General features: G+C 35.2%; 1 protein-coding gene across 7 annotated transcripts in view; it reads left to right on the top strand.

Moving 5' to 3' along the window:
• Window positions 1–21,028, top strand: part of AGTPBP1 (ATP/GTP binding carboxypeptidase 1) — a 150,024-nt gene that overhangs the window by 11,219 nt on the left and 117,777 nt on the right. For 6 of the 7 annotated variants that reach the window (XR_012495819.1, XM_074330623.1, XM_019750132.2 and 3 more), the window contains exon 2: window positions 7,717–7,781. The exons of the other annotated variant lie outside the window; for it this stretch is intronic. Coding sequence is in view for 5 of the 6 variants with exons in the window: in XM_074330623.1 (XP_074186724.1) it covers window positions 7,750–7,781 (32 nt within the window). In the remaining variant the exon portion in view is untranslated. The remainder of the gene's footprint in view (window positions 1–7,716; window positions 7,782–21,028) is intronic. 7 annotated transcript variants of the gene reach the window in all.

Here is a 21,028-nt window from a genome sequence, read left to right as displayed (position 1 = left end):
GAATTTGCCTAGTCTAGACGTTTCATATAAATGGAAGCAAAGCACATAACATCTGTTATTTTGTTTCTGGCTTATTTCACTTAGCACATTGTTTTCAAGATTTGTTCATATTGTAGCATGTATCTGAACATTCCTTTTTATGGCGGAATAATATTCCATTGTACCTATATACCACATATTGTTTGTCCATTCATCTGTTAGTGAACACTTGGGTTGTTTCTACCTTTTGGCTATTGTGAATAATGCTGCTATGAACATTGATGTACAATTATATGTTTGAGTCCCTGTTTCCAGTTATTTGGAGTATATAACAGTAGAATTGCTGGGTCATACAGAAATTCTATGTTTAGCTTTTTGAAGAACTGCCAAACTGTTTTCCACAGTGATTGCACCATTTTACATTCCTATCAGCAGGGTACAAGGGTTTCAGTTTATCCACATTCTCGACAATGCTTGTTATTTACTGTGTTTTTTTTTTTTGTATTATACACATCATAGTAAGTATGAGGTAATATTTTGATTTTGAGTTGCATTTCCCTAATGACTAGTGATGTTGAGCATCTTTTCATGTGCTTATTGGCTATTTGTACATCTTCTTTGGAGAAATGTTTTTTTCAAGTTTTTTTGCCCATTTTTAAGTTGGGTTGTCTTTTGGTTGTTGAGATTAGGAGTTCTGTATATATTCTGAATATTAAACCCTTATTAGATATATGATTTACAAGTATTTTCTCTCATTCTGTAGGTTGTCTTTTCACTTCTTGATAATGTCCTTTGATGCACAAAAGTGGTAAATTTTGAAGTCTAATTTATATTTTAAAAGGCTTTATACAATATACTTGTTATTTTTTAAAACTAAAAATAGTGAAATTTTCTCTTATATATGAAACTTATTTTTGCTTTCTTTTGATGAATTTGAGATAACCGTTCACGGATTTCTCTTTCAACTCACATGAGATGATTTCCTCCTTGCTCTTGATGCTTGTTAAACAACAAAAAAATTCCTTACATAAAAAGTTGAAAACTTGCAACCCGATGTTTATTACTTTCCTGTGATTTGCATGACACTACTCTTTCACAGAAATCCAGAACTTTTTTAGGGACAAATCAGTGAATCTCATCTTGTGTGCATAATCATACTGAAGCACATAAAATTCTTCCTCCTCAGAGTCAAGTTCTCAGCCTGAGCAGAAGATTCAGAGAGACTTGCTCATTCATTTTTACACTTGTGTGAAAAGAAGGGAAAATAGTGTTTAATTTTGCTTTATATTTTTTTCCCTCTAGATTAGCAGACTTGAGACGTGCAGATATCCTTTTTAGCTCTTGAGCCCAAGCAGCAGTAGGAACATTTTATGATTTCCTTTTGTCACATGATTTTTTTCCTAAGGATCTTGTCACTGGAAGTCAAAATATTTTCTCTTAAGGCCTTGCAGAGAGTTGTTCAATTGTTTCATGTGATAACAAGTGCTTGCTAAGTTGGCTGGTTTCAGCAGCCATTCTTCATCCTCCTAGCAGTTAGCAGAACCTGACTCACTGTGTGAAAATACTCCTGCAATTTACCTTTCAGCTCTGACACCTGTTGAGAACTCTGCTAAGCCACTGGATTTCTGCACATAGCAGGACTTTTATGTATTCTCTGTTCAGGTTTTTTGAATGAACAGGTTTTTGTTTAATGAAGTTGATCATTTTTTATAGCTCCAAATAGAACTTTTTTCATTTCCTCTCGCAAAGCTTTTGACACTAATACCTCTCTGTGAAGAAAACACTGTGTTGTAAAGTCAGGATTTTTGTTTGTTTGTTTCTTTGTCTGTTTTTTGTTTGTTTGTTTGTTTTTAAAACAAGAGTGGCAAATCTTTACATGGAGCCAGCTATTGACGGGACCTTGTTAGTACAGATGCCAACATAGTTCCTCCAAGACAGACCTTTTGTTTCAGATAGGAGGACAAAGCATTAAATATCCTGCCCTTTGGTAGCTTTGGGCAGCATTCTGTAGCTAAAATGTTTTCTTGATTTCATGCTTTTCAAATCTTACAGTATTTATAAATATATAATATATATATATATATATATATATATATATATATAGAATATAATCTTATAAATATTACAGTTGAACTCTGTGGACTCATTAATCTGGATAATAAAAACTTGCTTTTCTGTTTATTACATAGTTATTTAGCATCATGGGACATGTCAACATGTTGCTTTATCTTATTGTAGAACTTTAAAAATTTCTCTTACGGCATGTCACATAAGCATTTTATTCAGCATAATTTTGCATTCTGGCCTTATTGGGTTCTCAGCAATTGGGTGTCTTTCCCTTTTATGGTCAGTAAGTTCTGCTACTATATAACTTGCTATCTCAGCCTTTTCACTGTATGTAATTTTTTGAAATAAAATCTTTATTATGTCTGTTTTGAGATTCAGTAGTACCTTTAACTTGTCAATTGGCTATAATTTGTAGTTAAGTGTCCTTTGAATATTGGTGGAGCCATTGCTGCACTCGTGAAGTTGTTTTCCACAGACAACACAAAATGGAATAGGACAACTAGGATTGTCAGCCTCTGTGTAAACCCATTGATAAGTAGTTTTCATTGTACAGATGGCGTTTTGTGTGTGTCCTTGTTGCACTGGTTTAGAGAAATGACTCACAATATACAATTCCTCATTACTTAATCTCACCACAATTGTCCACTGACATTTCTCTTGTACCTTATCCTCAAAAATTGCCACAATGGATTATCAAGCATATTTGTAAAACACAAATGTTAATCTGTAAGACATAAGGGCATAACAAATAACTAAATAAGAAGATCACAAAAAGTCTCTAAATTTCACAATATAGGTCCTTTGTAATTTATTTAGTCCATGGTTTAAACTGTTCACACCAATAGCAAAGCATGAGGACTCAGGGCAATTGGGTTTAAAGATTTTTTAATTAAAATGAAAAATTTCCTCTTAATTTTTCATTAGAGTTACAAAGCTTGCTTGCTGCTATAAGGCAGCGAGCAGTGGATAAGAGGTCAGGGAGGCAATTTGAAAGGGAGACGTTGATGATGTTCATCCTTGCCCTGTGCCACGAAGCCTCCAAATGTCAAGGCCAACTCGAACCAAATGCACACGCTCCTGTTGTGCTCTATCACGTTTCTAACAAAATCATTGGGTACTGTGAATGCTGTCATTGCTTGGTGCACAAAAGTTAAAAACAAACCTCTCCTTAACAGTGAGCTCTGAAAGAGCTCTAGCAACAGCTTGTGGGCCCCAGGCTGAGAAACCCTGGACTAGACTACATAGTCTGGGAGCCCTGCGTACGCTGCTGCAGAAGAGCTAAACGTGTCTGTCTGTGCTTGCTCATGGAATCAGGTGGCCTTTGCCTGACTTTCAGTCTCTAAGTCTCTCACCAATGATGAGATTGAAATTGGTGGATTTAAATCATATCTGTAGCCCCCACTGCGGGCATCTGGGAAATACTTTTTTTTTTTTTTTTAAAGTTCTCAAACTCCTGTAGTATGGGAAGGTACACTAGAGGGAAATTGGGATTGTATCAGTGTGCCGTGTCTACCATGTTGGGGAATTTTTAAAAATGAAGACTTTCTTGCTCATATGTGTAGTAAGATGTTTTTCAAAACACGTCTTATCTTTAAAGCATCTGTTTGCTCATTTAAAGATTTATTTAGCACCTGCAATGTGCTGGCTCTGTTGGATAGTACTTGGGAGGCATTTAGTGAGCAAAATAAAGATGTCTGCCCTCTTGGAGCTTTAATTCTAGTGGAGAGAGCTAGATAATAAACAATACACATGTTTAAATCAATTGGTTTACAAGGTGATTAAAAAGGGTCAAAGAGTGACCACCGAGAGATATTAGCTATTAAACCGTGTGACTTCGCATGTGGATATATCGGGAAATTTGAGCTGCTACCACGTTTTCCTCAAAACCTTGAGGAAATGAAGGAACCCATTAAGGTTACTTTTGTAGTCATCGATGGTGATAAGCCTGTAAGGGTCTGGGATGAATTTGATTACAGGATTGATGTATGTGGTGTGATGGATTATATATTGTCCATTTGTAAGGTTATAAACTAAACTGATCATTTCTTCAAAAATTGGTTTTGACACCTGTTCACATGTAATCAGTTAATGAGTAGCGCAATTTTGAAAATATTCAGTTATTTTTTAATCATCCTGTATTAGAAGGTGGTAAGTGCTCTGGAAGAAGACAAAGTAGATTCAGGCAAGGGGCAATGGATACGGTAGGGTCTTGGAGGTGGTCCACAATATTAAATAGGATGGTTGAGCAAAGGGAGTTTGGGAGTTGGTAGGTCATTGGAATATCTGGCAAAAGAACATGGACAAAGGCACAAAGGTGAGAGTGAGGCGTGTGGGAGGAAAGCAAGGAGGCCCAGCCACTGCATTCATAGCAGCCTCAGCAGGGAGAGTTACGAGTAGGAGATGACGTTAGGGAGGAAAGGGCTGGGGTGTGTCCCTAATGCTGTGGAAATAGGTAGCTTGCAGGGCTTTGAGCAGAGTGGTGACAAGATCAGCCTAAGGTGTTTGTTTTTCCTTTGTTTCTTTTCTATTCTTTCTTCTCCTCCTCCCCGTGCCTCCCCCCAGACTATAAAAGGATCAAACTGGATGGTGTGCTGAGAATAGACTGTAGGGGGCCAAAGGTAGAAAAGACCAGTTAGTTCCGTGGCCTGACTATGGAAATAGACGTAGTGAAAGTGATCAGATTATAGATATATTTTGAAAGTAGAATTATCAAGACTTCCTGATGGGTTGGATGTGGCATATGAGACAGGAGGAAATAAAGGTTTTTGACTGAGCACTTGAGAGAAAGAATTGTCTTTAATTACTGTTGGGGAAAGCTGAAGTTAGAGCGCACCTGAAAGGGAAGGGAAGGTCAGGAGATCAGTTTTGGATATGCTGAGTTTGTAATATATTTAGAGATCCAAGTGGAGATGTTGAGTAGTTAAAATTGACTGGATGAGATCACCAAGTAAGAGACTAGACAAGAAAGAACTGAGCCCTGGGGCATTCCAGTAAAAGAAGCTTTGAAGTGGCAGTGGGGTAGGCAGAAAACAAGAGTATGGCTAAATGAAGGAAGCATTTCTAAAAAGAGGGAATGATCAGCTATATCAAGTGCTGCTGATAGGACCAGAAAGGTGAAGAATGAGAATTGACTATCGGATTTAGTAACGTGGAGGTCACTGGTGGCTGACAGGAGCAGCGTTGATGGACTGGTGTGGGGCAAACCTGACTGAAATATGTTTAAGAGAGAATGAGAAGAGTGGACTTGTTGACAGTGCGTATAAATAACTCTTTGCTTTTAGGAGGGGAGAAATGGGACAATGGCTGGATTCGGGAAATGGGAACAAGAAAGCTTTCCACCCCCAAAGACACAGAAATAACAACATGATTTCATGGCGATGAAAATGACCCAATAAATAGGAATGAGTAGATTACATCTAAATTCCATGGCCTGCTATTTTAGTTATTATATACTCCCTTGCATACTTTGAATTTCTTTGTTTCTTGCTTTTGCCACAAACTTGGTGAAATGCAGCATTTCTGCTTCTAGGTGCCTGCTCTTTTCATGTAACGAACACAAACGTTCACAGCAAAAAGAAGGGTTTTGTTTACTCTGAGGCACTCTGGTCTCAGGCTTCAGCAATAAAAAGTGACTGTAAGGGACACACTGGCTTAGCCCTAGGATAATGGGGATGAGAATTAACCTTTTTCTTGAGGAAATCCTAAATCCCAGAAAGCAGAAATTTTTGAGGTTGTCGATTTCTTTAGTGAAGATTATTTACCCGGTGCTCTATGACAGACAGTTGAACGTTTTCCACAATGGTAAGGCATGGGAATATTGAGATAAATTATTTGCAATTACCAAGTTTTAGTTGCTATTTAGCAGTCTCTTCCTCTGTTGTTCTTGGCATTTCCAATTCCCCTAATTTTGAGTTTCCTAAATTCTGGGCAGAGCGCCCTCCTCCTCTTTAGTTTTGCTTTCTGTCACTGTGGACTTCAACATAACTTTATTTCTCTACTGTCTATTTAATCTAGTCCTGGAAGGGAGAGGAGAGAAATGCCTGTAGTTAAACTATTATTTTATTGTGCACTGGAAGTTTGAATCATTTCTTAACTTTTGAAATAGAATTGGCTATGATGTAATTACCCAACGTTAACCTTTGCAACTCAAAATTTCCAGTACACTTTTCATGGGATGTGCTGCTAATGTAGTTTAGAGGAAGTCATACCACTCAACAAGTAGAGGTAACTTAACTTCTATTTATGACAACAGCACTTCTGAAGACACATAGGATTTTTTCCCCCTTTGAATACACAGTGACTCTTAATTTGAAATTGGAAAAGTTACTTTGATTTGTAGTCACTTAAAAAAAATCAATTGGGGCGGCTGGATGGCTCAGTTGGTTAGAGCGTGGGCTCTTAAAAACAGGTTTGCGGGTTCGATTCCCACATGGGCCAGTGAGCTGCGCTTTACTCAACTAGATTGAAGCGGCTGCTCAGTTGGTTAGAGCATGAGCTCGCAACAACAAGGTTGCTGGTTCAATTCCTGCTTGAGATGGTGGGCTACGCCCCCTACAACTAAGATTGAAAACTGCAACTGGACTTGGAGCTGAGCTGCGCCCTCCACAACTAGATTGAAGGACAATGACTTGGAGCTGATGTGCCCTGGAGAAACACACTGTTCCCCAATATCCCCCAATTTAAAAAAATTAAAAATGAAGTCAATTGAAAGAAAGAATAGCAATTTTTAAGTTTCTTATCCACTTTAAAAATAGTCCATGTAATTTTTATACATAGTTTTAAATGTCTGTTTCCTCTTTTATAATTGAGTTAATAAAAATGAAAAAAATCATGTGTTTTGTTGAAGGAAAAATTCTTTGTCATTGAAGAAAAATATCCAGAATACCTATATCTTCTAAATATATTATGATGAATAGTTTGATGTCTGTACTTTTGCATGTTTGTTTTCCTTTAAATATAGCATTACTAAATATAGCATAAATAGGTGATTAATTTATTGAATTCGCAGTAATGTTTTTACATTTTAGTGATGCCACAAAATTCTGCTTCAGTAAGCATTGATATATAAAATTAAAAGATCCCCAGAGTTCTTTTGGATGAAGAGTTGCAAAATAAAGCTGAAAAATGATAAAATTTTGTGAATCAAGATTTAAGGTTTTAAAATGTATAGTATGTACTTTGTAAAATAAAATCTATATTTATAGAAGGAAGATATTAAGTACATTAAATGAGATGTTGTTATAGAAAATTTTTACTCTGTCTAAATTTTTTTTATTAATTAAAAGAGTTCTCATAAAGACAGAATCATACATATTTACCACTATTTGACTGCTGTGTGAATGGTGAACAATAGGTCCACTAATCACAGGATGCTGTGGTTGGTTTGACTATTTTAAGGAGGAATATTAGAACAGGAAGGATAATTTGAACTGTCTCAAAAGAAATCTTAACACTAGATCATAAATTGTATTATTTTAGGTTTTTATATTTTTGTAGCTTCAGAATTTGATAACATTTTACTGGTTGATTTTAGGTAATAAGCACTCTCCTTTGGTTTCCAGTGTTATCTTGTGTTACCCATAATAAAAACTTTTAGTTTGTATAACTTTTATGACATCGAATGTATGGAAAACAGAATTCTGTGTTTAATACTTTTTTTTTTTTTTTTAGATTATCTGCAATGGTGAAATGAAATAACTCAAGATGAGCAAATTAAAAGTGGCATCAGAGAAAAGGTACTGTAATTATAAACACCGATATGTATAAATTACAAAAATAATACATGAAGTAATTATTTGAAATTCATTACTTAAAATATTATTTATGTTTAAATAATAGTATGTTATACAGTTAACGCATGAAGAACATGGGTTTGAATTGCACAGGTCCCCTTTACGTGGATTTTTTCCAGTAAATACACTGTTTTCGATCCACAGCTGGGTTTCCGCTGATGCTGAGGGACGACTTGATTTACGACAGTTTATATGGGGGACTTGAGCATCCACAGATGTTGGTGTCTATTGGGGGTCCTGGAATTAATCCCTCGTGGATACTGAGGGACAACTAAATTTTTAGGGAGTCAAAAGGATGATGTAAGAAGTGACTCTGGGTGGTGAACACACAATGTAATACATAGATGATGTATTACAGAATTGTACACCTGAATCCTATATAATTTTACTAACCTATGTCACCCCAATAAATTTAATAAAAATAAAATTTAAAAAAGAAACACATGCACACACACACACACACACACACACACACACAATTATACGTGAATTTTCAAGTGTGTGGGTGGGGAGTTGGTGCCCCTAGTCCCCATGCTGTCCAGGGGTCAACTGTATTTATATTATTTTGGTAATATTTAACTTTTCAGTTAAAACTGGAGTCTGCAAACTATGACCCCTGGGCCAAATCTGGTCCACATCTTGTTTTTTTGTGACCTGTCAGCTAAATGGTTTGAGGAAAAAGAATAATATTTTATGACACATGAATATTATATGAAATTCAAATTTCATTGTACATAAATAAAGTTTATTGGAACAGAGCTGTGCTCATTCATTTATTGTCTGGTCACTTTTATACCTCAATGGCAAAGTTGAGTAGTTGTGACAGAGACTGAATGGCTCACAGTGCCTAAAATACATACTGTCTGGCCCTTTACAGAAAAAGTTTAACTGACCTGAGTTAAAGCATCATCTCTATTCAAGTTCTTATATTTCAAGAAATTGTTTTAACATTGGTTTTACTGCGGACTCTTTCAGTTACAAGACAAATTTGATTGATTTTATTTTGGAATTTTCTTAGCTAGGTTGCTTGACTCTGTTAAGCCTCAGTGTTCTCATCTACAAAATGGGTTTAGTAATAATGCTGTTATCATACAGTTGTGAAGATTAAATAGTGCCTGGCCAGCTGAGTAAATGACAGCTTATTAATATTGATAACAGTCAAGGTTTCTGCTTTGTGGCCACGTATTTTATATTCACATGTTTACAACTTTGCATTTATAGGTATGCTTTGAATCTGTTTTATAATTAGAAGTATACACATAGTTTATTTAGATAAGATTTGTTCCTTAAATTGTTAGTTTTTCCAGTTATTAACTATTATATTATAATAAATTTCGTTGTTAAAGTATTTATGTAATTTCTATAGGAAAGGAATTAGGCATTGTTTGTGTTTTTAAAAGGAGCACCCTTTTTTGGATTAAGTCAAACAAATAATGCTATTATGACTGATTAGTTAAACTATCTAAAATTACTAGATCGTTGTTCATAAGAATATGATGTTACCGTTTGAAAACTTTTGGATTCTGAGGTCAGTTTTTGTTATTTTGTCCTGAAATAGATTTTATTGGATAATTACTGTTTGTTGTTGTTGTTGTTGTTTTAGGCTTACTAAATTGGGATCACTGCAAATAATAATCATCTAAAGGAAATGATAATTTCTTGTAATAGTCTTATTGCTGAAGAAAGCTGAATGCAATTAGGTGAATTGAGATAGAATAGGGTTAAAATATTTCTTCTCCCTTCTTATAGTGTGGCATATTAAGACTGATTGTGTCTGAGAACTCATAAAAATGTCTTCCAGGGACCTAAGAAGGGGGATATATACAGATGGTTGCCAACTTAACGATGGTTTGACCTATGATTTTTCAACTTTACTATGGTACGAAAGTGATACACGTTCAGTAGAAACTGCACTTCGAATTTTGATCTTTTCCCAGGCTAGTGATACATGGTATGATACTCTCTGATGCTGGAGAGTAGCAGTGAGATGATTTTTGCCTAACTGTAGGCTAATGTAAGTGTTCTGTGCCACTTTTAAGGTACACTAGGCTAAGCTATGATGTTCGGTAGGTTAGGTGAATTCAATGCATTTTTGACTGGATATTTTCAACTTATAATGGGTTTATCAGGATGTAACCCCATTATAAGTCAAGGAGCAAACTATACTTCTAGGTATGGTCCTGAATTTATTGTCCTACATCAAACTTGATCAAAACACAGAAAATTTATTATATACTGTCTGTATCTCCAGACTTCTATGGATGTTTTCTTTGATTTATTTATTTATTTTTCCTCCCCTTTAGATTTATTTCTCAACCATGGGGTATCTATGAAATACTTTTGTTTATCTAGCTCAGCACTAAATCTGTAGGAGTAGAAAAGAACCATAAATTTCACTTAATAGAGTATTTTACAGAAAATAGGTGTTGAGTGTGTTCTAAAAAAGTTAGTCCTATTCTCTTTTTACATGAAGCTTGTAACCTGATTGAGGATATGAGAACAAATGCAGTACGGTGATTTAACCAGTCTCTAGGGAAGTGTTAAATTGTGAGGTCCATAGAGTTAGAGAGAGTGTCGAGAGTATAGTTTGGTAAGTTTGGCCTATGGATACCTGTGAAACCATCCTCTCAATCAAAATAATGACTGTATTTATCATTTGTTTCCTGGTGCCCTTTTGTAATCCTTCATTCCTGCCTTATCCCTTGCTCCATGCAATCACTGATCTACTTTCTGTTACTACAGATTTGTTTGTGTTTCTAGAACTTCATGTAAATGGAATTACACAGTATGTCTTTTTTGAGGGGGGGAGGTAGAGGTCTTTTACTTAGCATAGTTATTTTGAGATCTCATGTGTATTAATCATACTTTTTTTTTTTTGATTACTAGTAAGTAGTATTCCATTAGATAGATATACGACAATTTGTTTACCACAGTTTTTGGACACTTAGGTTGTTTCCAGTTTTTGGCTATTACAAATAAGGCTGTTATGAGCATTTCTGTACTAGTATTTCTACGGACTTACGCTTTCTTTTCTCTTGGCCAAATACCTAGGAATGGAACGGCTGAATAATATGGTAGGCCTGTGTTTCTTTTTAGGAAACTACCAACAACCTGTTTTCCAAAGACATTACATCAGTTTACATTCCTTCCAGCAGTAATGAGAGTTGTATACTTTTCTACATTCTCACCAACACATTGTATGGTCATTCTTTTTTAAACTTAGATTCTTATGGTCATTCTTTTAAAATTGTAGCCCTTTTAATAGGGGTGTGTTGATATCTCATTGTGATTTTAATTTGTATTTCTCTAATTCCTAATGGTGTTGAGCATCTTTTCATGCACTTATTTGCCTTCAGCATGTCTTATTTGGTGAAGTATCTTTCCAAATTTTCCTCCCATTTTTTAAATTGGAGTAGTTATGTTTTCATTGAGTTTTCAAAGTTCTTTATAATGTCATACATAAATTCCTTTTTCAGATATAAACATTTTTTCCCAGTTTTGTCTTTTCATATTCTAAACAGTATCTTTTAAAGGTCAGAAGCTTTTAAATTTTGATGTCCATTTTGTTTATTTTTTTATGGATTATGCTTTTAGAGTCTTATCTAAAATATTTCCATAATCCATGTTTACCATTGTTTTCCTCTAGAAGTTTTATAGTTTATAAAACTATAAAACTAGGAGTTTTATAGTTTTAATATTTAGGTCTTTGCTCGTTTCTGAGTTGTTTTATTATATATAGTATGAGAGATATGGGTAAAAGTTTTCTTTTTCTTTTTTTTGCATATGGATATCTGATTGTTCCAGCTCCATTTTTGGAATAACTATCCTTTTTCCAATTTGCCTTGGTACCTTTGTCAAAAATCAGTTGTCCATGTATGTGTGGGTCTGTTTTTGGACTGTTTTGTTCCATTGATCTTGATGTCTATCTTAGTGATGGAACCTCACTGCCTTGGCAACTGTAGCTTTATATAGAGTCTCAAAATTAGTGTTGATCCACAAACGTTTTTTCAAAATTTGCCCTATTTTAGTTTTCTTTGCATTTTCCATAGGAATTTTGCATCAGTTTGACAATTTTTACACAGTAGCCTGCTGGATTTTGTTTGGGATTGCCTTGATTCTGTAGATCAGTTTGGGGAGAATTGGCATCTTTTTTTTTTTTTTTTTTAAAGAATCGACATCTTAACACTGTTGAGTCCTTCTTATCCTTGAACACGGTATATCTTATTTATGATCTTTAATTTCTTCCAGCAGTATTTTGTTGTCTTTAGTGTACTGGTCTTTAGACTGTTTGTCAGATTTATTTGTGTTTTATCCCACAAAAATAATAGTTGTTTGGGGGGTCTCCAATAATTTTTAAGAGTATAAAGGTATTATGACCCCCCCTTCCCCAACCAATTGAGAACCTGTGACTTGGCCTACACCACCTTCTCTATTAAGCTAAAAATGAGGCTAAGAAATGTGGTTTTACCAGGGTGGTCATATACCTGGCTAAAACTGTTGTTATTGTGAAAGATGGAACAGATATGGGGGGAAAGTTAGCAGTTAGCCACAAACACTTATCAAAAATCCCAGTAGAACATGACCATAGAAGCTGTAAAAAATAATGAATATAAAATAATTAGCATTTAATTAACTTTCATGAAGGAATTTAAAAGACAATGTGATTAACTTTTGCTGGAACTAGTATAAATTTAGGTAGTTTAAAATTTTAACAAGCTTTTACTGGTTGTTTTTTAACAAATCACTTGGTAGTAGTGAGCTAGAATTTATTGTTAAGCCTTTATTGCATTTAATTATTACATAAGAAATAGAGAAATAGTTATTCTCTTCCAGTTAGAAGAATATTGTTTTCCTTACGTATTTAAATAACTATTTCTACAAAATAATGATAATGAAATTTATATTTTTCATGCCCTTCGATTTATGATGGAGAAAAATAAAGTTGTTTCATTATATTGAGAGAAACAGTAAAAATGTGATAAAAGCAAAAGTAATAAAAATAAAGAAAAAAGAGTTATAAATGAGAAGCATTCCTGAAAAATAATAATGTGCATTTTGGAAATAAAACCATATTGTTTGAAATTAAATATTAATTTCTGTGAGTTCTGTTTAAGTCTAAAAATTTAGTATATTTTAATGGATTTTTTTTTTCCCTGTGGATGTCTACCTTATTTATGAGGACATCTTTATTTTTGCATTTGATTTACACTTTAAGGTGAAAGATGTAATAAAATTTATTTATGATATAAAGATAGGTACTATAGTTCTTGCATTTGCGTCGGAAATTATTTGTTCCAAAGTAGTATCTGGGGGCGGCTGGGTGGCACAGGTGGTTGGAGTGCTGTGCTCTTAACGCTGAGGTCTCAGGGTGGATTCCCACATGGGCCAGTGAGCTGCGCCCTCTACAGCTAAGATTGTCAACAACGGCTCTCCCTGGAGCTGGGCTGCCGTGAGCAGCTGGAGGTTGGTGTGAGCTGCTGTGTGCTGCGGTGAGCAGCCGACCCGTCGGAGCTCAGCCAGGTAGAGCGCAATGCTCATAATACCATCATGGGCCAGGCAGCTGCGTCCTCTACAACTAGGCTGAGAACAAGGGCTTGAATCAGAGTTGTGGGTGGAGGGGAGGGAAAAAAAAGGTAATATCTGTACACCATTGGGACTTTTGCAATATCCAAGAAAATTTCTGTGTGTAGGAAAATAGCTCTAAGACTGAGTATAAACTCAAAGACTCAAAAGCGTAGAAGGCTACTACAGTGAAACAAATATTAGAGTGATAATGTCTTTAAAATATACATTTGAAGATTAACTTGATACGATGTGTTTCCCATTGATCAAATTTTCAATTCCATGATTTTTTTCACTATAAAATAATTAACAATTATAAATGGAACCTCTGAAGATTGATCTTAGCCTCATTTTGATTCATCTGAAAAAAATGAGCAAGATGGGGAAACTACATCTCAAATTGTTCATTGAATAGCTGTATTTTTTTTTGGCCTTCACCCTCAGATTTTCCAAAGTCTAAAAATTTTTCAGACGGTAGAGCTGCTGTCTGGTGTTCGCCCTATGATTTTTCTCAACATTAGTGTCAACAGCCTTCAATTTTTAGAGCTGAGTTGAGGGTGGTTTACAATATTTTGTTCAGTTTTCATTCTGTAGATGAAAAACGTATAAATAAAGAGGGATATTGACTTGCCTATTTCTGAATTTCCATTTATTTGCCTTCTTTAGAAAATTCATCCATCATTTGAAAGAACATGATTCTCAGAAAGAAATTATTTAGATGAAACTTAGATGAAAGTTTTATTTTTTATAGTGGTATAATTTAATTTAAAATTGTAAGAGTTACTGACAAAATGAACTCTTAATCTGGAATGGAATAGAATATGTGTTATGCTTAGCGTGTTTTGTATGTTTTTGAGTTTTTTGAATAGTAGATGTTTTATTAGCTACTGAAAATGCTAACACATGACCTTTAAGAGAAAAACAATGGGATAAAATTTAAAAACCATACTCAATTGTTAAATTTTAGAATATTGGTTTCCATAGTGCAAATTTCTAATAAACCTGGATTATAGAATTATTTTTAAAGATGTATTTTCCCTAGTATGCAAACCAAAAATAACTGGAGAAAAGTCAATTCCAGATCAGGAGCATGAAATGTGCAAGATAAACCTAGAACAGGTTTAACTCAGTATCTCTTTGTGCTCTTAAATTATTGAAGACTCCAAAAAGTTTTTGTTGATGTGGGTTATTTGATCTATTGCTATTGACTGTATTATAAATTAAAATTGAGAAATTAAAAAGTTATTCATTTAGAAATAATAAACTTAATGCATAATAACAATATTTTATATTAAAATAACTATTTTCAAATTAGTGGGAAGAGTGGCATTGGTTTTATTACATTTTTCAAATCTCTTTAATGTTTGGCTTAATGGAAGACAGCTAGATTCTCTTATCTGCTTCTGAGTTCAATCTGTTGTGATATACAAGGTGTGACAATTAAGTTTGGGAACTTGTTTTTTGATATCAGAGGGGTTATTCATTGTGAATTTGTACCAACTGGACAGTTAACCAAGTTTACTATTTGGAAGGGCTGAAAAGGCTGTGTGAAAAAGTTAGATGACCTGAACCAATAATTCACGGCTCTTGCATCACAACAATGCAGCAGCTCACACGGCACTGTCTGTGAGGGAGTTTTTAGCCAGTAAACAAATAACTGTATTGGAACACCCTCCCTACTCACCTGACCTGGCCCCCAATGACTTCTTTCTTTACCCGAAGATAAGGGAAATATTGAAAGAAAGACATTTTGATGACATTCAGGACATCAAGGGTAATACTACGACAGCTCTGATTCCAGACAAAGAGTTCCAAAATTGCTTTGAGGGGTGGACTAGGTGCTGGTGTCAGTGTGTAGTTTCCCAAGGGGAGTATTTCAAAGGTGACCGTAGTGATATTCAACAATGAAGTGTGTAGCACTTTTAGGATGAGTTTGTGAACTTAATTGTCAGACCTTGTATGTATCGATGTGTATATTATATATATATATATATATATATATATATATATATATATATATATATATATATATAGTGTGTGTGATGTTCTTATAGGGTATGAAAGCAGTCTGGGTGCACATAAATTTGTAATTGGACAAAGAAGGAATACTTGAATAAAAGGCCTTTTCAGATAATTATTCTTTGATTTATGATGGAGGAAAGTAAAGTTGTGTGTTCAGTTTTTGGAGAGAAATAGTAAAAGGTGATTAAAACAAGAGTAATAGTTATAAATGAGGAATAAACATTTCTGAATAATGATAATGTACTTTGAAAATAAAGCCATATATGAAATTGAAATTGAAATGGATGTTCTTTAATATTACACTAAAAGTTGGTAAGTGGTAGTTTCTTACGTGTCAGTTGCATGTGGAATCTGAAACCATATTTGTGAATTTTTTATTCTGTTACATTAAAATCCATTGGTCTCACTTGCACTTTGAATGGTTCTTTTACCCGTATCTGAATTTGTAACATCAAATGTTGGTCATTCGGAAAATATTGATTCCAAGAATTATGCAGATCTTCTAAATTTCGACACATTTTATTACACAGTAGAAAGAATTACATTTATTAATACCACCACTGATTTTTATCAGACAATTCTTTAGTTAGTGGGGAACTATCAAGGTCATAATGGTAGATCCATGTTAAGAATTCTAATTTTTGCTCAAAAGCTCAAGTTTTATCATTGGCAACAAATTGATTGGTTGTTTCCTTGAAATGATAGATTCACTTTGTTTTTTGTTTTTTATTTCCAAAAAAATGTATGCCCAAATACCCTAGTCGGAATAGTCATTGTTTGTCAGTTGTTTTTTAAAGTAAAAACGATGTTCTATGAAAAAAGTGGCCAGTTCAGCTTGCAATTTAAACACACATTTTCCCCCCATGGTAAACGTCATATTTCAGTGTGTACCTGAAATGTTTATGCACATGCAGAATATTAAAAAGAGGTACACTCATGGGTGAAACTAGCATTTTTTTTTATTGGGGAAGGGGTACAGGGCTTTATTGGGGAACAGTGTGTACTTCCAGGACTTTTTTCCAAGTCAAGTTGTTGGCCTTTCAATCTTAGTTGGGGAGGGTGCCGTTCAGCTTCAAGTTGTACTTTCAGTCTTAGTTGTGGAGGGCGCAGCTCAGCTCAAGGTGCTGTGTTCAATCTTAGTTGCAGGGGGCGCTGCCCACCATCCCTTGCGGGACTCGAGGAATCGAACTGGCAACCTTGTGGTTGAGAGCCCGCGCTCCAACCAACTGAGCCATCGGGGAGACAGCTCAGCTCAAGGTGCCATGTTCAGTCTTAGTTGCAGGGGACAGAGCCCACCATCCCTTGCGGGACTCGAGGAATTGAACTGGCAACCTTGTGGTTGAGAGCCCACTGGCCCATGTGGGAATCGAACCAGCAGCCTTCGGAGTTAGGAGCATGGAGCTCTAACCGCCTGAGCCACCGGGCCGGCACGAAACTGGCATTTTTGTTTCTGAGTACATGATGTTGAAAAACATGGTGACTGTTCGTACAGTTTGGTGTGACTGTCTGATTTGTGCCATGGTCCCCGCACTTCACTCACCATTGCTGTGAAACCATCAGTGCAAATGTCAATACAGTGTCAAATAATGGCTTACTATTTTTATAAAAGTAGTTTTTGACCTTGCAGATTTTCTGAAAGGGTCTCAGGTACGCTCAGAGTTTTGTAGAGTACATTGACGACTGCTGGCCAATAACAGTCTTGTTGTACCAGAAAGTCAGGAAGCTATTGAAGACTAACATCATATCAAAAGGACTCAGGAGCCAACTAGAAGAGGCTCCCATTGATCAAAGATGGGACAATTTGAGCATTAATAACTGCAGTGGATAAAACATATCAAATGTGTTTAAATCTGTGAGTTCATATTGATAACGTGAAACCAAAATACTTCATTGGGTTATCTGAGGAGGATTTTAGAACACGAATTCATTCTTCTGAAAATTGGTAAATATAGATAAATTAAAAAGCTAATATTTATTTTGCTTTTATTTGATGAATTGCACCTATGGATAATCAAATAAGGGATTTTTCTCTTTATGGAGTTATCTTAGTTAAATGAAGAAGGAATGGAATGATAGAGTATCACTATTTTTCAAACCTTAATGGAATCAAGTATCTAGGCAATGGTGACCAGTGACTGCCTATATTGTAAAAGTAAGATAACCAGACACTATTTGCATCCTTATGGGAAATTACAGGACCATATGTCACCAAATAAAGCCTTAATCATATTAGGCCTTCAAATTCAACTACCACTTTACAGAAAATATAGAGGATAGACAAATATATTAATGATACCATGAATCTGTAATTGGCAAAATCCAAAATGTGGGAAACTGTAGGATAAACAGCTAAGCTTCATTAAGTAAATGGTAAGGGGTAAAACAAAAGAAAACAAAAGAGCAATAAGAAACGTATAGATTCAAAGACAAATGCAATACATAGACCTCATTTGGTTTCTGATTTGTGTAAGTTAACTTAAAGAAAATGAGAGAGAGAGAAAGAGCGAGACAATATGAATTGGGGAAATTTGAACGATGACTAGATTTTGATATTAAAAAATTCTCTTTATTGTTTTTGGTATAGTAGTGCTATTGTCATTATATATATTTTAACGAGTTCTTATATTTTAGAAAATAGATAATGCCAAAGTATTTACAGAGAGAATGCTCTCTCTGAGATTTGCTTCAAAATTAGCCAGTGGTACGTGTGTGCCTGTGTAGGTGCGCATATGTGAAATAAGATTGTCTATGAATTGATAATTGTTGAAGCTGGGTGATAGGTACATGATGGTTCATTATCCTATTTTTCTTCTTTTGTTCATGTTTGGAATTTTCCATAATGTTAATGTTTTTGCTTATTTAGATTTACAATACCAGTTTTAAGAAATCGTTTCTTTTTCCTGCAACACTGGAAGAAAAAGAAAATATATAAAAACTGAAACATGTAACATTTTTGTCTCTATATAATTGTTTATTTAAAAAATATGAAATATTTCAGAAAAACAAAGGATAGAGAATAATATAATGAATACCTGTGTACCAATCATCCACGAAATAAAAAAATTATAAATATGACATTATAAATATAAATACTGTTGTCTAATAACATTTTTCTCCATTATCCCCAGAGATAATTACTATTCTGAATTTGATGTTCATCATTTCCATGTGTTTCTCTCTATAAAATACATTTTCTTATGTATTATATGAGTACACACTAAAGAATATATTGTATTTAATGTGCATGTTTTGAAACTTAATGATATACTGTACATAGTCTTAGTTTTTTTGGTGTGTTTTAATTTGGAGATTTATACATATTGACATATATTTTCATTTCTGTACTACGTTGGCTATCTGAAATATTGGGAAATAATGCGTATTTTATTTTAAAAGATATATTAGGTCCATTTTTCAAATAGTCAATATGGTTTTTTTTCAACCTTCAGGTATCTTTTCAGGTGAAGTATCTTCAGATTTAGAGCATTTGGCACAGTTAATCAGAAAAATATATAATAAATGTACTGTTACCCATATGTTTCCAGATGTTTTTGCTCATTCCAGAATATAGCTGTGCATTGCCTAACCTGTGCTCGCCAATGTTTTGAAATACTGGATATATAGAATAAGACATACAAGATCTCTACCTTCATGGAACTTATTACATCATTTCAAATAGTGATAAAATCTATGGGTACATTTTAATATTGGAAGTGGAGGGGCTAGTGGAGAAGTGGGGACATCTTTAGGTTGTATCCTGAAATGAGAAGGAGCCCGCCATATGAAGAGGTAGAAGAAACTGTCTTCCAGGTTGAGAGGACAGCAAAGACCTTGAGATTAAGGAAAAACTTCCCTGTATTGGAGGAACTGATAGAAGGTCCAGTGCATGATGGAAATGTGAAAAATAAAATCTGAGAGGTAGATAGATGGAGGCCAGATGACCTAAGGCCTGTTAGGCTGTGACAAAAAAATAAAATTTTACTTAAAGTCTGATGGGAAGCCATTGAAGAGTTTTTAGCTTGAGAACAATTTGATTAGATTAATGGTCACAAATCCACACAGTGACAAAATGGCATAGAACTATACACTTAACTGTCAATTTCCTGGTTTTGCTATTATTCCATAGTTATGTAAACCATGGGGAAAATTGGTGAGAAGTACAAGGGACCGCTCTATTTTTGCAACTTCCTGGGAGTCTTTATAATTATTTCAAAATAAAAAGTTAAAAAAATCACTGTGAAAAATGAGTTATTGGGAAGCAAGAATGAAAGCAGACTAGTTAGGAGGCTGTAATTTCCAATGAGAGATGATGATTGCTTGGACTTGGGTAATAATAGCAGATGTGAAGAGAAGCAGATGGATTTGAGATTTTTTAGAGATGGAGCTGGTGATACTGGGTTGGTGTGCGGGAAAGGGGGTCTAGATACAAGTTTGGAAAGGTTGAGATTGGAAGAGAAATAGGTTGAGAGGAGGAAACAAGTTTTTTTTATGTTGGGCTTGTTAGATTGGTAAACTATCAGAGGCTGAGGCTGGAATTGAATGTAGGAGCCAGGCAGCGTATAGATTATAATTACATCTGTGGGATTAGGTGCAGTCACTCAGGGCAGAAGAGTGGAGAGAGTGAAGAGAAGAGGGCTGGGGATAGAGATGTCAGGGGAGACTTCCATATCTAGAGGTGTGTCAGAGGAAGAGCCAATAGAGATCTAAAAGAAGTGGTGATAGGAAGACAATCAGGAAAGTATGGAGTCATTGAAGCTCAAAGAAGAAAGTGTTTGTAGAAAGAGGGAGCTCTCTGATTTGGGTAGCACTGAGATACTGAGTATAATGAAAACAGTGGGCGGTTTTTGGGGAGACCTCAGGGTATAGAAGGCAAACTAGTAGTTTGAAGAATTCAATATTCTGTGAGGAAATGGAGAGAGCAAATACAGACATCTCATTCATGGAGTAGTGGAGAAATGGGGTGGTAGCTAGTGGAAGCGCCTAGATCATAGTTGTGTTCCAGTGGGTATGATCCAGTTGAAAAGGAGAGACAGATAGTGAATCAGAGAAAGATTGATTGATGGAGCAAGTACATTGAGAGAATTCAGGAAGGGCTGTGGTCAAGTATACAAGTAGAGGGATTGTTATTTGAGTCTCAACATACGAACCAAAGAAAGCCTTTTAAAGGCAAGTCAGAGAGCACATTACTCTTCTGCTCAAAACCTTCCCACTTTTTACTTGGAGTAAAAGCCGACATTGTTTCAGTGGCCTACAAGGCTCTAAATAACCACATTCTCTCCTGCCCGACCCCCAGCTCTGACCTCATGGCTTGCTGTTGTTCTCCTTTAAGTCTGCTCCAGCCACACCGGCCACCTCACTTTTAATTGAATACAGCAGGTATGCTCCTGCCTTGGCGTCTTGGTGCTTATGACTCTTTCTTACTAGACAGTTCTTTCTGCAGGTATCTGCACAGCTCACTGTATTACTTCTTTCAGGCCTTTTCCTAAATAGTATCCTTTCGATGAGGTTTTTTTCCCTAACCACTCTAAAATTGTACCTTCCCCCGCACCTTTTATTCCTCCAAACTTGCTTTTTTCTCCATAGTACTTCCCACCACCTTAATACTA

The sequence above is a fragment of the Rhinolophus sinicus genome, linkage group LG04 (genome assembly GCF_036562045.2).
Source record: "Rhinolophus sinicus isolate RSC01 linkage group LG04, ASM3656204v1, whole genome shotgun sequence".
Classification (NCBI taxonomy): Eukaryota; Metazoa; Chordata; class Mammalia; order Chiroptera; family Rhinolophidae; genus Rhinolophus; species Rhinolophus sinicus.
This window is presented reverse-complemented; position numbering and strand designations above follow the sequence as displayed.